At 43.5% G+C, this 12,459-nt stretch overlaps 1 protein-coding gene across 1 annotated transcript; it reads right to left on the reverse strand.

Annotated features, from left to right (window-relative positions):
• Positions 1 to 1,925: 1,925 nt before the first annotated feature.
• Positions 1,926 to 11,584, reverse strand: Nps (neuropeptide S). The gene is made up of 3 exons (XM_052760123.1): positions 11,542 to 11,584; positions 6,057 to 6,163; positions 1,926 to 2,416 (listed from the first exon to the last, which is right to left on the reverse strand). The coding sequence occupies exons 1-3, from the start codon at positions 11,582 to 11,584 to the stop codon at positions 2,237 to 2,239; spliced, it is 330 nt and encodes a 109-aa protein (XP_052616083.1). The 3' UTR covers positions 1,926 to 2,236.
• Between the last annotated feature and the right edge of the window lie 875 nt (positions 11,585 to 12,459).

Here is a 12,459-nt window from a genome sequence, read left to right on the forward strand (position 1 = left end):
AACCAAGGGAGAGCACACCCAGTATCATGGTATGTGTGATGTCATCCTCCTCCCCAGTAGTCTTTCTCTGGGTCTGCCCTGGCACAGCCCTTTGATAGGGGACCCTGCCCAGCTGGCTCTGTGGACGGGACCAGCAATGGATACCTGACCAAAAGGAACGCAAAGGAGAAGGCCCAGGTATTAGGCACTGGAGTGGGGAGGTCACAGAGTGATGCGAAGCTTGGGGCAGATAGACATCACAGGAGAGCACAGTCTTCACACCATTGGGTCCACAAGAAGGGACAGCCACTGGGAAGAAACAAGGGACAGTTGGTCTCAGGTGGGTACACACAGCAGCACACAAGACCTTCCATTCTCGGATGTTCCCTCTGTGCTTCTCAAATGTGTCTCCTTGAGGTTCCTAGAACCTGAAAAGCCCCTTAGCAGGCGAACACATCGTCATGTCACTCCAATCTGAACTACTTCCTGTGTCTCTGGACAGCAAGAGTAAAGTGAACACACACAAACCAGGGAGTTGCTTGCTTGTACAACAAGCACGGCCAAGCACCAGAGAGCCTTGCAAAGTCTGCTGTTTTCAGGCCAATTCTTAGACCCTTCTCCAGTCTGGAGGCTGCTGCACTTGTGGACAGCTGGTTGAGCAGACCTGCCTGGCCACTGTGGGACCCGCTCACTGTGAGCTCCGATTCCTGAAGACTGTTTTCTATCTGAAGCTGGTGACCAAAGACAGGGTCCTTCTTTGACTTTCAAAGCTGGCCGTGTGAAACCTGTGTGAAGCACTCAGAGAACACGTGCAGTGGGTTCCAGAGTCTGACATGTGCGAACATGCTCATTCTCTTTACACTTCGGAAGCAACTTCTCATCCTCAACCAATGTCTGCCTGCTCCATCGCTCTGTGAATGTGTGTGTGTGTGTGTGTGTGTGTGTGTGTGTGTGTGTGTGTGTGTGTATGTGTGTGTGTGTGTGTGTGTGTGTGGACACTTCAGAAGCAACTCCTCATCCTCAACCAATGTCTGCCTGCTCCATCGCTCTGTGAATGTGTGTGTGTGTGTGTGTGTGTGTGTGTGTGTGTGTGTGTGTACACATGTGTGTATGTGCATGCATGCCCTTATGGAGGTAGGAAATCAACACCGGGCTTCTTCCTCTATTGCTCTCTCCTTATTTTTTGAGGCAGGGTCTCTGACTGAGCTTGGAGCTCTCACATCTGGCTAGACTCTCTGGCCAGTAAGCTCCAGTTATCCTCCCTCCTCTGCCTCCCGGCACTGAGATTACAAACTCGCATTACCGCCTCTGGATCTTAATATAGGTTCCAGGGATCCAAATCCATCAGCATCTTACCCACTGAGCCGCCACCAGTCCTGCATTGCCCTTTCTTTCTTTTTTTCTTTCCTCCTCCTCCTCCCCCTCCTCCTCCTCTTCTCCTTCTTCTTCTTTTTATTTTTAAGCATCTCTTCATGGAAGAGTGCTTGGCCTGATCCGGCAAGGGTGGGGGTGGGGATCATCCAACAGGAAGGTTTTGGGAAATGTACCCCCTACCACACAAGCACCAGTGAGCTCTCTGGTATCACCATTATGATTGGCAGTGTCTCATGTTTTAAGATTTTGAAAGTCAAGACAAAACAAAATTTCCAAGACAAAACAAGCTGTTATCTTTATATATATTTGGAATCAGAAAAAGAGGGGGGTGGGGAACAGACCCAGAGGGCCCTGGGGGTTAATTGTTGCAGGTACCAATTAATCAACTGGTCGATCCAGCTGCACCATTCATCTTCATGCTGGAATGCCACGAGACTCTTAGAAACAGAAGCAGTGCGACCGGCAAGAATCGGCTCAGCTGAGTCATTTGAGGAAATCGTATTTTAAGGGAGAAATAGCATATACCTATCACTGTATTTGGTGTTACAGCACAGCAAGACAGCAAAAGAAGAATCACACAAATATGACAGTAAAAAACGCCCACGCATTGCGGCCAACTCAAGATCAAAGCCAGCGTGTCCCTCTGCAGTTGGGGAAGTAACTAGCTAAGCACAGAAATCGTTTTCCACTCACAGGTGGAAGTTTGAGACAGGTTTGCATTTTTTCCCCCAAAACTTAATTTACTCGGAGTCGGTTAGGATAAGAGGGCCTCGTCTGAGGATGAGGGAAGCAACAGCTCATGGTAAGATACAACCGCTTTCTAGCACATCAGTCACACTCTACATAGCTTGAGATTAATTCCCAGAGTCCTTTGCACACTTATTCATTGCTTTGCTCTTCGAAATGAAGTTTTTTTCACCCCTGAGCCGACTCCGTTGCGAAAGGACCTTTTCATCGATGTCTTCTCCAAAATTGGCTTTAGAAAAGCTGGTCCGTCGCTCCCCTCCAGCCTGGTTGGGCAGCTGCTCAGTAGGATGAGAAAGTAATCAGGTTTCCCAGTCACCTGGTGATTTAGATGGGGGAGGAGGGAGAGGATACAGCTTCTGGGTTAAAAGTTTATTTCAACAGCAACAGTTTTCAAAACCTTTACGACTATGAAGTCACTATGTCTCACCTTCTTAATGGTGAGAAATATTGCTGAAACACAACATGTACTCGACATAGACAGCATCCGGGTTACAGGTGGCTTGTCTTTTTATTCTGACATTCAGCATTTACACTGTATATAGTCCACATAATGATCACATTGCCATTATTTCATAAGGAATGTTTGAAGGCTCTGATTAGCCCTGGGAATGCTACTGAAAATTCCCTCAGGGGCTAGGAATATGGCTCAGTAGGTAGGGCTCTGGCTAGCATCCCCAAAGTCCTTGGTTCGAGTCCCAGCACTGTATGAACTGGGTATGGGGGTATACACTTGAAATCTCAGCACTTGGAAGGTGGAGGGAAGGGATAAGAAGTTTAAGGTCAGGGCTGGAGAGATGGCCCAGTGGCTAAGAGCACTGGCTGCTCTTCTGGAGGACTTGGGTACAATTCCCAGCATCCACATGGCAGCTCACAACTGTCTGTAACTCCAGGGTACCCACAACCCTCATACAGACATAAATAAAAATAAATAAATCATTAATTTTTTTTAAAATTTAAGGTCATTTTTGGCTACTTAAAACTTAAAAAAAAAAAAAAACCTCACTAAAATTGAATGAATTTTAGGCCAGCCTGGGCTGCATGACACCCTCTTGCAAAAGTTTCTATTGTCCTAAGTATGTAAGGAAGCCTGCTGCTTTATAAACTAGTTTTAAAATTAAATTAACTAAAAGAAACTCCCCCTGGCAAAACTCATCCAGTGTGACTCAACTCTAGGTTTGTCAAAGCACTGGACTTCCTTCTGGGTTGTCTGTGGCTGCCCACTAAGGTTTCCAAAAAGCGGGTACCATTGAGTGACCCTGACATCTTCACCTTCAGCTGCGGTTCCGGTCCTCACCGTGGCTCAAGGCCTGGATAGCACATCATACGGCTTGAGCGTTGAGTGGTGGAATAAACAGATCCAGAACCCCGGAGCTCAAATGGGGCCCAGGGAAGCTGCAGTCCAGTCCCACACTGTGTGGATGAGGAGGCAAACACCAAAGCCAAGGCCACCTCCGGTCACAGCTGCTGAGACCTAGAGGCAGCACTGATCCAGGGCTCTGGTGGGAGCTGCTGACACTTGCCAGCTCCCTCTCCCTTTCATGGCTTCAAAAGAAGTCTAATAACTGGCAAGGTGCTAACCAAATCCTGTCCTTGATAGAGCAGTGACCTTGGTACACCCTTCTCTGAGTGACACACTTTCTGAGCCTCCTCCCTGCAAAGAAAAGAGCTGTGTGAAGCCAGCACCACTGGCTCCCTGGTTCTCGGTGAGGAGACCACATGCTTGCAGATGGTGCTGTTTACCGGCTGCTGACTCCAAGCCCTGGTTTCTCAGTTCCAGTAAAACAAGAGCTAAAACATTTTACTAGAAATGAAGAGACAGCATGAAGTAAAACGCACAAAAGCTTACACCTTTTGCTGTTTGATGTAGAAGACAAGTTTGCCTTGAATTACTCTGTTTGGGTGTTGGGATGAAGCTTGCAATCAATCCATCAAACTCTCTGGAACTCTTTGCCCTGGCAGGGTGAATGACTGGTCTTCAGTGCTCAGAGCTCCCAAGCAAACCTTCCCAATGGCCCCTGGGGAAAGAGGATGTTCTCCCCCACACACACTCTGTGTGTGTGTGTGTGCGTGTGTGTGTGTGTGTGTGTGTGTGTGTGTGTGTGTGTGTATATGTGTGTGTGTGTATGTGTGTGTGTATGTGTGTGTGTATGTGTGTGTCTGTCTGTCTGTCTGTCTTTCTCTCTCTGTCTCTCTCCCCTCTATCTGTCTTTCTTTGTGTTTCTGTGTGTGTGTGTGTGTGTGTGTGTGTGTGTGTGTGTGTGTGTGTTGTTGTTGTTGTTGTTGTTGTTGTTGCTTTCTGTTTGATCTGGGAATAGTCAAAGATGGTTTCATAAATATTGGTTATGGTAAAAAACAATCAAAAATTCTGAGTTTTCCCCTGTGTTAACATGATAGATAAATGCTTCCTATTTTAAATCTCCAGCAGGAGGGACCTATGCGTCATTGTAGAAAGGAAGCAACTGACTCTTTCCAGAAATGCTCATGATGATGCTTCTATCCCACAAAAGAAAAGTGCCAGCGCTGGTTATGAGACCCTTAAGACATTCCTAAAAAGACCTCAGCATACTGGGCTGATCTGAAAGGAGCTGGGCCAACCCATCATCAGGATACCACTGTGCTCTTGCCTAGCTGAAGGGCTCCATGAAGCTCTAAACAAGAAGATGAAATCCTATGTGATTAGACTACCTCATCACTCACCCCAAACAGTCAGGTTGCCATGAATACCATCCACAGCATTACTGCCTGCCAGGGCTGTAACGAGAACAGCATCCTCACGAGCAAAGCTAGAAATATACGGGCAGCACAGTAAAAAGAGAAACACTGCGTTACAGCCTAGGAGGTCTCTGCATACTTCAGAAGAAAGAATTCTTAATTTAAAAATGGCTACGGACAAGTGCCTCTTGTTCAGAAGTGCTGTGAGCAAACCTTTAGGGCTAAGGAATAGAAAGCAACAGGAAGACACTTGAGAAGATATGCCCATTTACAGCTTGTGAGTCCCCCACTTGATCAATGCCATGTCTTAAAAGATCAATGAGTAAATTAGTGTCGAATGCTCATAGGAGGGAAAGGCTGAAGAGAGGCTGTAGTCAGTAAACAGGAAATAGAAAAATGACAGATGTGGAGATCAATGAGAGGAACAGTTATATAAATAACTAGATCACGGTGCTTGAGGGAGTTGTCATTTGGAATTTCTGTGACCTCTCTTTATCCTAAAACTAGTTCCTCAAATTACAGTGAGCTCAGTAATCATACCGTGACAGGTTAAATTTTAGTGAAGAAAGGTTAAAGTTCACAGTGTCATCAACAACCAAAGATATTTTAATATTGTAAGATAATGACATAAAAACAAGGACAGATGTTGTAGAAGGGACGTAAATACCCCAAAGAAAGGCGATCATTTTTCTGGATGTCTTGAGCAGCTCCAGAAATATAGTTAGGACCTCCACCAATACTCTTGAATAAATACATAAGTAAATATTTTGGGCAATATTTTATTGGAATCTAACATGTTACCTACATTCTTCATATGGAAAAAGAGCACACATTTTGGTAAAATTAGGAAATTTTCTGCTTCTGAAAAATGACCACTGTGGGTTTTGTTTTGCTTTTGTACAATTTCAATGCAAAATATTTACTATGATTAAGAGTGCATGCATGTGCAATAAATAAATTGTCATGGGCCAAAATATGAACATTTTATATTGGAACTGCCATTTCCACATGCAGGACATAACCATCAAATAATTCACAACAAATTACTACATCCCAGAATTATCTACTGTCTCATATAAATTTATGTCCTACTAATCTCATGAATCTGTTTACATTTCCCCTAAAGGTCTAAAAATAAAATAAATGATTTTTTTGTCATATATTTCTTGAGATTCTCTTGAATTTGGGTACTCCACCACCCCAACCATTGATGTGACCATCAGAAACAGCCGTGAAACCCTTACCTTAGAAGAGAAAACTGGGTAACACCAAAAGGTATGCACCATGGACAGCGACAGAACCAAGATGAGGTTGAGTTTTACAGCGCTGAAGAGCAGAAAAGGCAGAATCTCTGGTTAAGTCGCACATAAGCAAATACAAATTTAAGAAAATACAAAAATTCAACATTTCTCTAGGCAGAAATAGGCAGTACTTTACCTAATCATTTTGGATTTTCTGAGATCTGCACAGATGAGTTTTTATTGTCAAATTCCTCACGCTGGCTGTCTGATCCTCCTTGGGTGGCTCTTTTATATCAGAAAAGTTCAGAAGTAAAAATGTCACTGAGATCCACCCTGTATGACTGGTTGGCCTGGCTGTGGCCTTTTGTTCTTGTTAAGTAAGAAAAGGACAGTAACATGGAAGCTGTCGCTGAGTTACCGGGGGTTGACTTCATTCAAAGCTTGCCATTAAGAGTGCCCTTCAAAGGCTCAGTCCCCCACGCAGCTTCCCTGTGACATGGGTGGCCAGAGGCCGCAAAAGGAACTTTAAGTATTGTTTTTAGCTGGGATTTAAACACTTAGAAGGGATGACAGTGTTTCTTTGAATGTCAGAGTCCAATACAACTGAAATTACTGAGGGACTCGAGTGATCACACAGTGATGCACAGATCAGACCTCTACACTCCATCTCCTTCCTTCAGGACTTCAACTGTCAAAGAAAAACAAATGGCACATCTGTTGTCTCTGGTCCCCAAGTCAAGGAATGACACTACGTTTGTCCTTTTCTGTAGACACCGTCGAAGTCCTGTGTCTAGACTTCTGTGAGCCTCTACGTCCAACACTTCCTTTCCTCTCCAGGGACAGAGCCTGACTGTCCCTATTCATCAGTGGTGATGGTGTTAAGAACTTGATTCAGGGGCACTAAGCAGGGACAGATGTTGCTGGGGGACACAATGGAGGAAAACAACAGGGGAGATGCTTCTGCTATTGCTTCTGAAATGGTGCCAATGTTTTCATCATAATAGAAAGATGGAGATGCCCAAGTGCTCGCCACACAAGCATAAGGACCCAAGTTTGGACTCCTAGCAACCACATAAAAAAACAGGTGCAGTGGTGCACATTTGTGACTACAGAGCTGGGGAACTGGAGACAAGAAGAACTCTGGAGCTCACTGGCCAGCCAATCTAGACTAGTTGGTGAGCCTCTGGATGATGAGAGACCCCATCTCACACACAAGTAATAAGTCAGTGAGTAACATCAACCTCAGACTTAAACACGCATACAGTGTATAAATGTGTGTGTGCACCCACATACATAACACACACACACACACACACACACACACACACACACACACACACTCACCAAACAACTGAAGAAAATCTTTTCCTCCTCAGGATCCTCATCTTCTGGAGGGCAAAGGTACCCTGAGTTTGGGACACAGCGACTTGTCACAGCTACATTCACTCCCTTCTCTTGGGAAATGTCCCTCTGTATGACTGTCAGGCAACTGTCAATCATATAGTCCCAGTATGACTGCCACAAGGACAAGGAGGTGACCCAGCTCCTGAGAGAACTCAGATCATAGGACTAGAGCCAAGCCAGAGGCCTGGGGCAAGTGTTCCAAACACCTTTGTTAAGAGTTTATTTTGAGGACTTCACATAGACACTGGGAGATAAAGAGGGCCCAAGGAATTAAGGATATATTTTCTCTTTTGGTTGCTCCTTAAGACCAGCTAAAATACACACACACACACACACACACACACACACACACACACACACACACACCAATAAACCCCACAAAACAACAACAACAACAAAAACAGAATGGAGAAGAAAGAGGTTATATCCAGCAGCAACCTTTTGTTGACTGATGAGCAATAGACTAGATAGATCTGGGACATGCTTGCTGCCAACTCTTAGTCGACTCCATTATGCTTAGGACTGGGGGCTGTCTTTACATGCAGTAAAGTTAGTACCAGAAGGAGGGCCAGTAGTAGTGTGTTTAAGGATCATGCAAATGCCATATCACTTCCCTTCTTCTTTGACTTGGCAGGAGACTAGAGAGTTGTAAGGAAGGACTAAACAGAGGTCTATTAGCTATGTGGAGTTCTAAAGACAAGGGCACAACTCAATGCCATAACCCACGGATCTGTCTCCAATGCAGCTCAGCTCCTAGCACACTTCCAAATGGTCCCTCACCTCAAAACAGGTGACAGAAGACCCCTTTCCGAAGCATCTGCCCAAGACAAAAGGAAAGAGCTGCAGGAACTTCAGGGATGCTAAACAAAACCATCTCAGCTGAGTGCAGAATGCTAACCTCCCCTGTTGCCAGCTCTGGTAACACAAAACCCTTTTGTGAATGTTTTTAGTACCCAATCTTAAATATACACACATGACCAAGACAGAGGTCCAATAAGCAAAGAACACTTACAGAGCTGTGCTGCAGTCAGGAGAAAGAGGATGGAGGACAGCCATATGAAAAATTGTGAAGTAATGAAAGAAACAAGAAATATGAAAAATGTAAAGGGGGAAAACTTAAAGAAAACAACTTGATATTCTCAGAAGAAAGACAGAATATATTATATTTATGAAACAAGAAAAGAAAGCTATATAAAAGGAAAACTGCAGATGACACATTATCTAATAAAAATTAAAACAAAAGAAAACTTACAAGTATTGAAAACGAAGGTTAACTAAATCTTCCAGACATTAGATTTAAAAAGACAAAGGAGAAAGTGTGTGGTGCTGAAAGAATAAGATCAGTGTGATTCCACACAGACATGATGGAAATTCTAGTAAAGAGAGCAGAAAGAATGAGAAGGCAGAGAACCATAGATGAAATATCACTTCTCCCAAAACTTTCCAGGTGGAAAGGACTCGGCATTGTCTAACACAATGAGTAAAACTCAGCCAGTCCCAAAGCATACCACCAGAAAATTGGGTTCAATTAGCTTCTAAATATCTACAAAAACTCAACTCATGAATACTTTTGAACATCTCAAAAACAACACACAGAATGTAGAGGTCAGTGAAACAATGCTTTCAAAGTTCTGGTAGGATTTCCAACTGTTGTTTCCAATTATTGGAGTCCAATAATTGAGAAATAACCAGACTTTATTCCTCTTCATTAACTGTAAGGCTATGATAATATTTTCATATGTTTAAGTTATCAAAACAATACTTCCTGTAAACACTTTCTTAGAAAGCTACTTCAGGATCTGTTCCACTAAAGTGCACAAAACTATGAAGAAGAAGATGAAGGACACAGTCGAGAGGTGAAGCAAGGAGATGAAGGAAATTCCCAGATGGCAGTCAAGAGCCAGCTTTGAAAATCAACACTTTGTACTGAGTGCTTGCTGTGGTAGGTTGCATGTACCCCGATTGCTCTCTGCAGTTCAGATCAATGTCTTCATTGCAGCTCTGGGACGGCATGGTTACAACCCACTGTGTTCTACAACTGAGTCTCCGAGACATTAACCAACTTGCCCAAGGTCATGAAGCCAGTGGAGGAGAAAGAAGCTGCCACTCCACTCTCCACTTCTGTGAGACTTCACAGGCTGTCGACTCTTCCATGCATGGCTTTGATCATGGCTGAAATAGCCAGTACTTATGACAGTCAAGCCCTCACTTCCTAGACAACATACACAACACACTGAAGTTTGATTATCTCAGTGTTGAAATCAAGTGCATTTATCCCAATAAAAAATTCCAGATGTCCCCTCCCTCTATCAATACCCTGTCCTTTCTCTAGATCTGATGTGCATGTCCCCAGTTGTATCTGTAAAAAGACCTGGAGGACCACAGTCATATTGGGGAAGGATAGAAGGCTCTGAAGGAGGCTTCTGCAAGAGGATAAAAGTCAAAGAATGACAAAATGCCTTGTAAGGAGAATTAGACCACTGGAAAATTGGAGATTGAGTTAGTGATGAGTCTAAAGAAAACTAAACAAAAGAAAAAGAGAGAGATCCTCACTCCAGGGAAAATGATGCCACATGTGAAGGAAAATAGTAAGCTAACTACTACTTGACTCAACTAGGAGGAAATGTGCCCAATTATAATGATGTTATTACCAAGGGGCTTCTAACCCAAAAGCGACTTAACTACACTGAAAGTTATTTCTCGCGTGATCATGTGTCTGGTAAAGTGGATCAACTAATTTCTGTAGAGGGAACTCAAGATATAATGTTGAAAATGAAAATTCAAAGCACACTATGTATTCAGAGATAAATACAGAGACAATCAGCTTTAAAAGGTTGAAAGTGGTGACTCTGGAGGAGGAAACTGAACTGGAAATGGGCCATTACCATAAAGTGCTTCTTGGATGATTTGACTCTTTCAGGAGAGTCTACTGTTAGCTACGATGTAAAAAGTAAAGCTTTGAGAGTTTACAACATTATGGACTAGTTATGTCTGAACATGGCAGGGGTCATCTGTACTGCTGCAGAGAAAAACTTTGCCTGATTTAAAAGAAAAAAGGCCCATACCAGAAATCCAAACCTAGCAATGGAAAGAGAGAGAAAAGGAATAAAGGATGGGTGGACAGAAGGGGAAGGGAGGGAAGAAGAGACAGCTATCAGGAGATGGATGCAGATAAATGGAGAAAGAAAGATGGAAAGAGGTAAAAGGGTTGGTGTGGACAGATGCAGAGACAAAAAAGAATTTGAGCTATATGCAGAAGGAAATGAGGAAGTAGGCAAAAAGAGATGGCGAAGGAAGAAAAAAGATGGGGAGAGAGGTGAAGAAGGGACAGAAGGAAGAGAGATTGAGGTTAGCAGACAGATAGATGGGGAAATAGATGTGAAATTGTACAGCTTTTAAACTTAAATGCTTGAAACTCGTTTTCCTTCGATATTTCATTTACATAAGGCAACTCTCCTCTTAATACAAATTAGCCATTTTAGCTAGAATCATTTGGCTAACACACTAGGCTCAGTACCTAAGAATGGCAGTCAACATTTTGTACTGAGTGATTGCTGTGGTAGGTTGCATGCAGCCAGGCTGCTTTCTGCAGCTCAGATCAATGTTTTCATTGCAGCTCTGAGACGGCATGGTTACAACCCACTGTCCTCTACAACTGAGTCTCAGAGACGTGAAGCAACTTGCCTGAGGTCATGAAGCCAAGGGAGGCGAGAGAAGCTGTCGTTCTACTTCTGCGGGACTTCACAGGCTGTTTACTCTTCAGTGCATGGTCTTGACCATGCTGGAATAGCCAGTTCTTATGACAGTCAAGCCCCCACTCTCTAGCCATCATACATACACAGTGAAGTTGGATTACCTCAGTGTTGAAATCAAGTGCATTTGTTCCCAAGGAAAAGTTTCAGACGTCACCTCCTCCCATCAGTATCCTGTTCTTTCTCTAGATCTGGTGTGCATGTCATCTCTTGTTCCCCCACTTCTCTAGGCCAGGCTAGCTCTGTAATTCTAGAATCTTTCCCCTACTTCTTCCCATTCCTTTTCCTCCCTCTTGTTCTTCAGAGACTCCACAAGACATGATCCAAGACACCTTCAGCTTTAGCTTCGATGATATCATCTGGATCCTCAGTCATGTTACCTTACATGGCTTTGAAACAGTGCCCTTCTCTTTTATAAGCATCTTGCCTTATCCCAAAGATTTTCCTTTGGAGGACTCTCATACCTTCAAAGATATTATTAGGTCTTTTGTTGGTGTCTTGTTAATAATAATAATAATAACAACAACAACAATAAAAGTTATACTATTTGGAATAATAAAGCCCTTTTTGGTATCAGCAACCAGGGGTCTCTTAAGGTGAGTTGTTAGTAGACTGGACTTTCAAGGGAATTTGAGATCAACTTGCTCTCCATAGGCCCTTGTGATAACTGGGGCCTAACTTGTTTCCTCTGTCCTTCTACACAGAGGAACTGAGACCATCTGCTCTTAGACCTACATGAACTGCCATTTTGATCTACATGTAGATGGTGGTAATTTCTCATTTTCTCCCCATCTTTCACCTTCCTTCCTTCCTTCCTTCTTTCCTTCCTTCCTTCTTTCCTTCCTTCCTTCCTTCCTTCCTTCCTTCCTTCCTTCCTTCCTTCCTTCCCTCCTTCCTTCTATAGTGTGATTTTTTTTGAGACAGGATTTCATGTATCCCAGGCTAGCCTTGAACTTGCTATATAGCCAATCTTCTTGCCTCTATCTCCCAAGTGCTAGTATCACAAGTACATAATACCATAAATGATTTTATGTGGTGCTGGAATGGAACACATGGTCCTGTGCATGCTGGGTATTCTTCTATTTGAGCCGCATCCCCAGCCTGGGACTGTGATAGTTTAGTAATAATAAAATAGTAATGATGTGGCTGATAGTTAAACACATTTCTTAGCTCTTTGATGCTTCCGGTCTGTATTAGTCTGCTTCTGCATCTCTGTGGTAAGCGCGTGAGAGACAACAACTTGAGGGAGG

The sequence above is a fragment of the Peromyscus californicus genome, unplaced genomic scaffold (assembly GCF_007827085.1).
Source record: "Peromyscus californicus insignis strain IS unplaced genomic scaffold, ASM782708v3 Scaffold_4__1_contigs__length_199733344, whole genome shotgun sequence".
Taxonomy (NCBI): domain Eukaryota; kingdom Metazoa; phylum Chordata; class Mammalia; order Rodentia; family Cricetidae; genus Peromyscus; species Peromyscus californicus.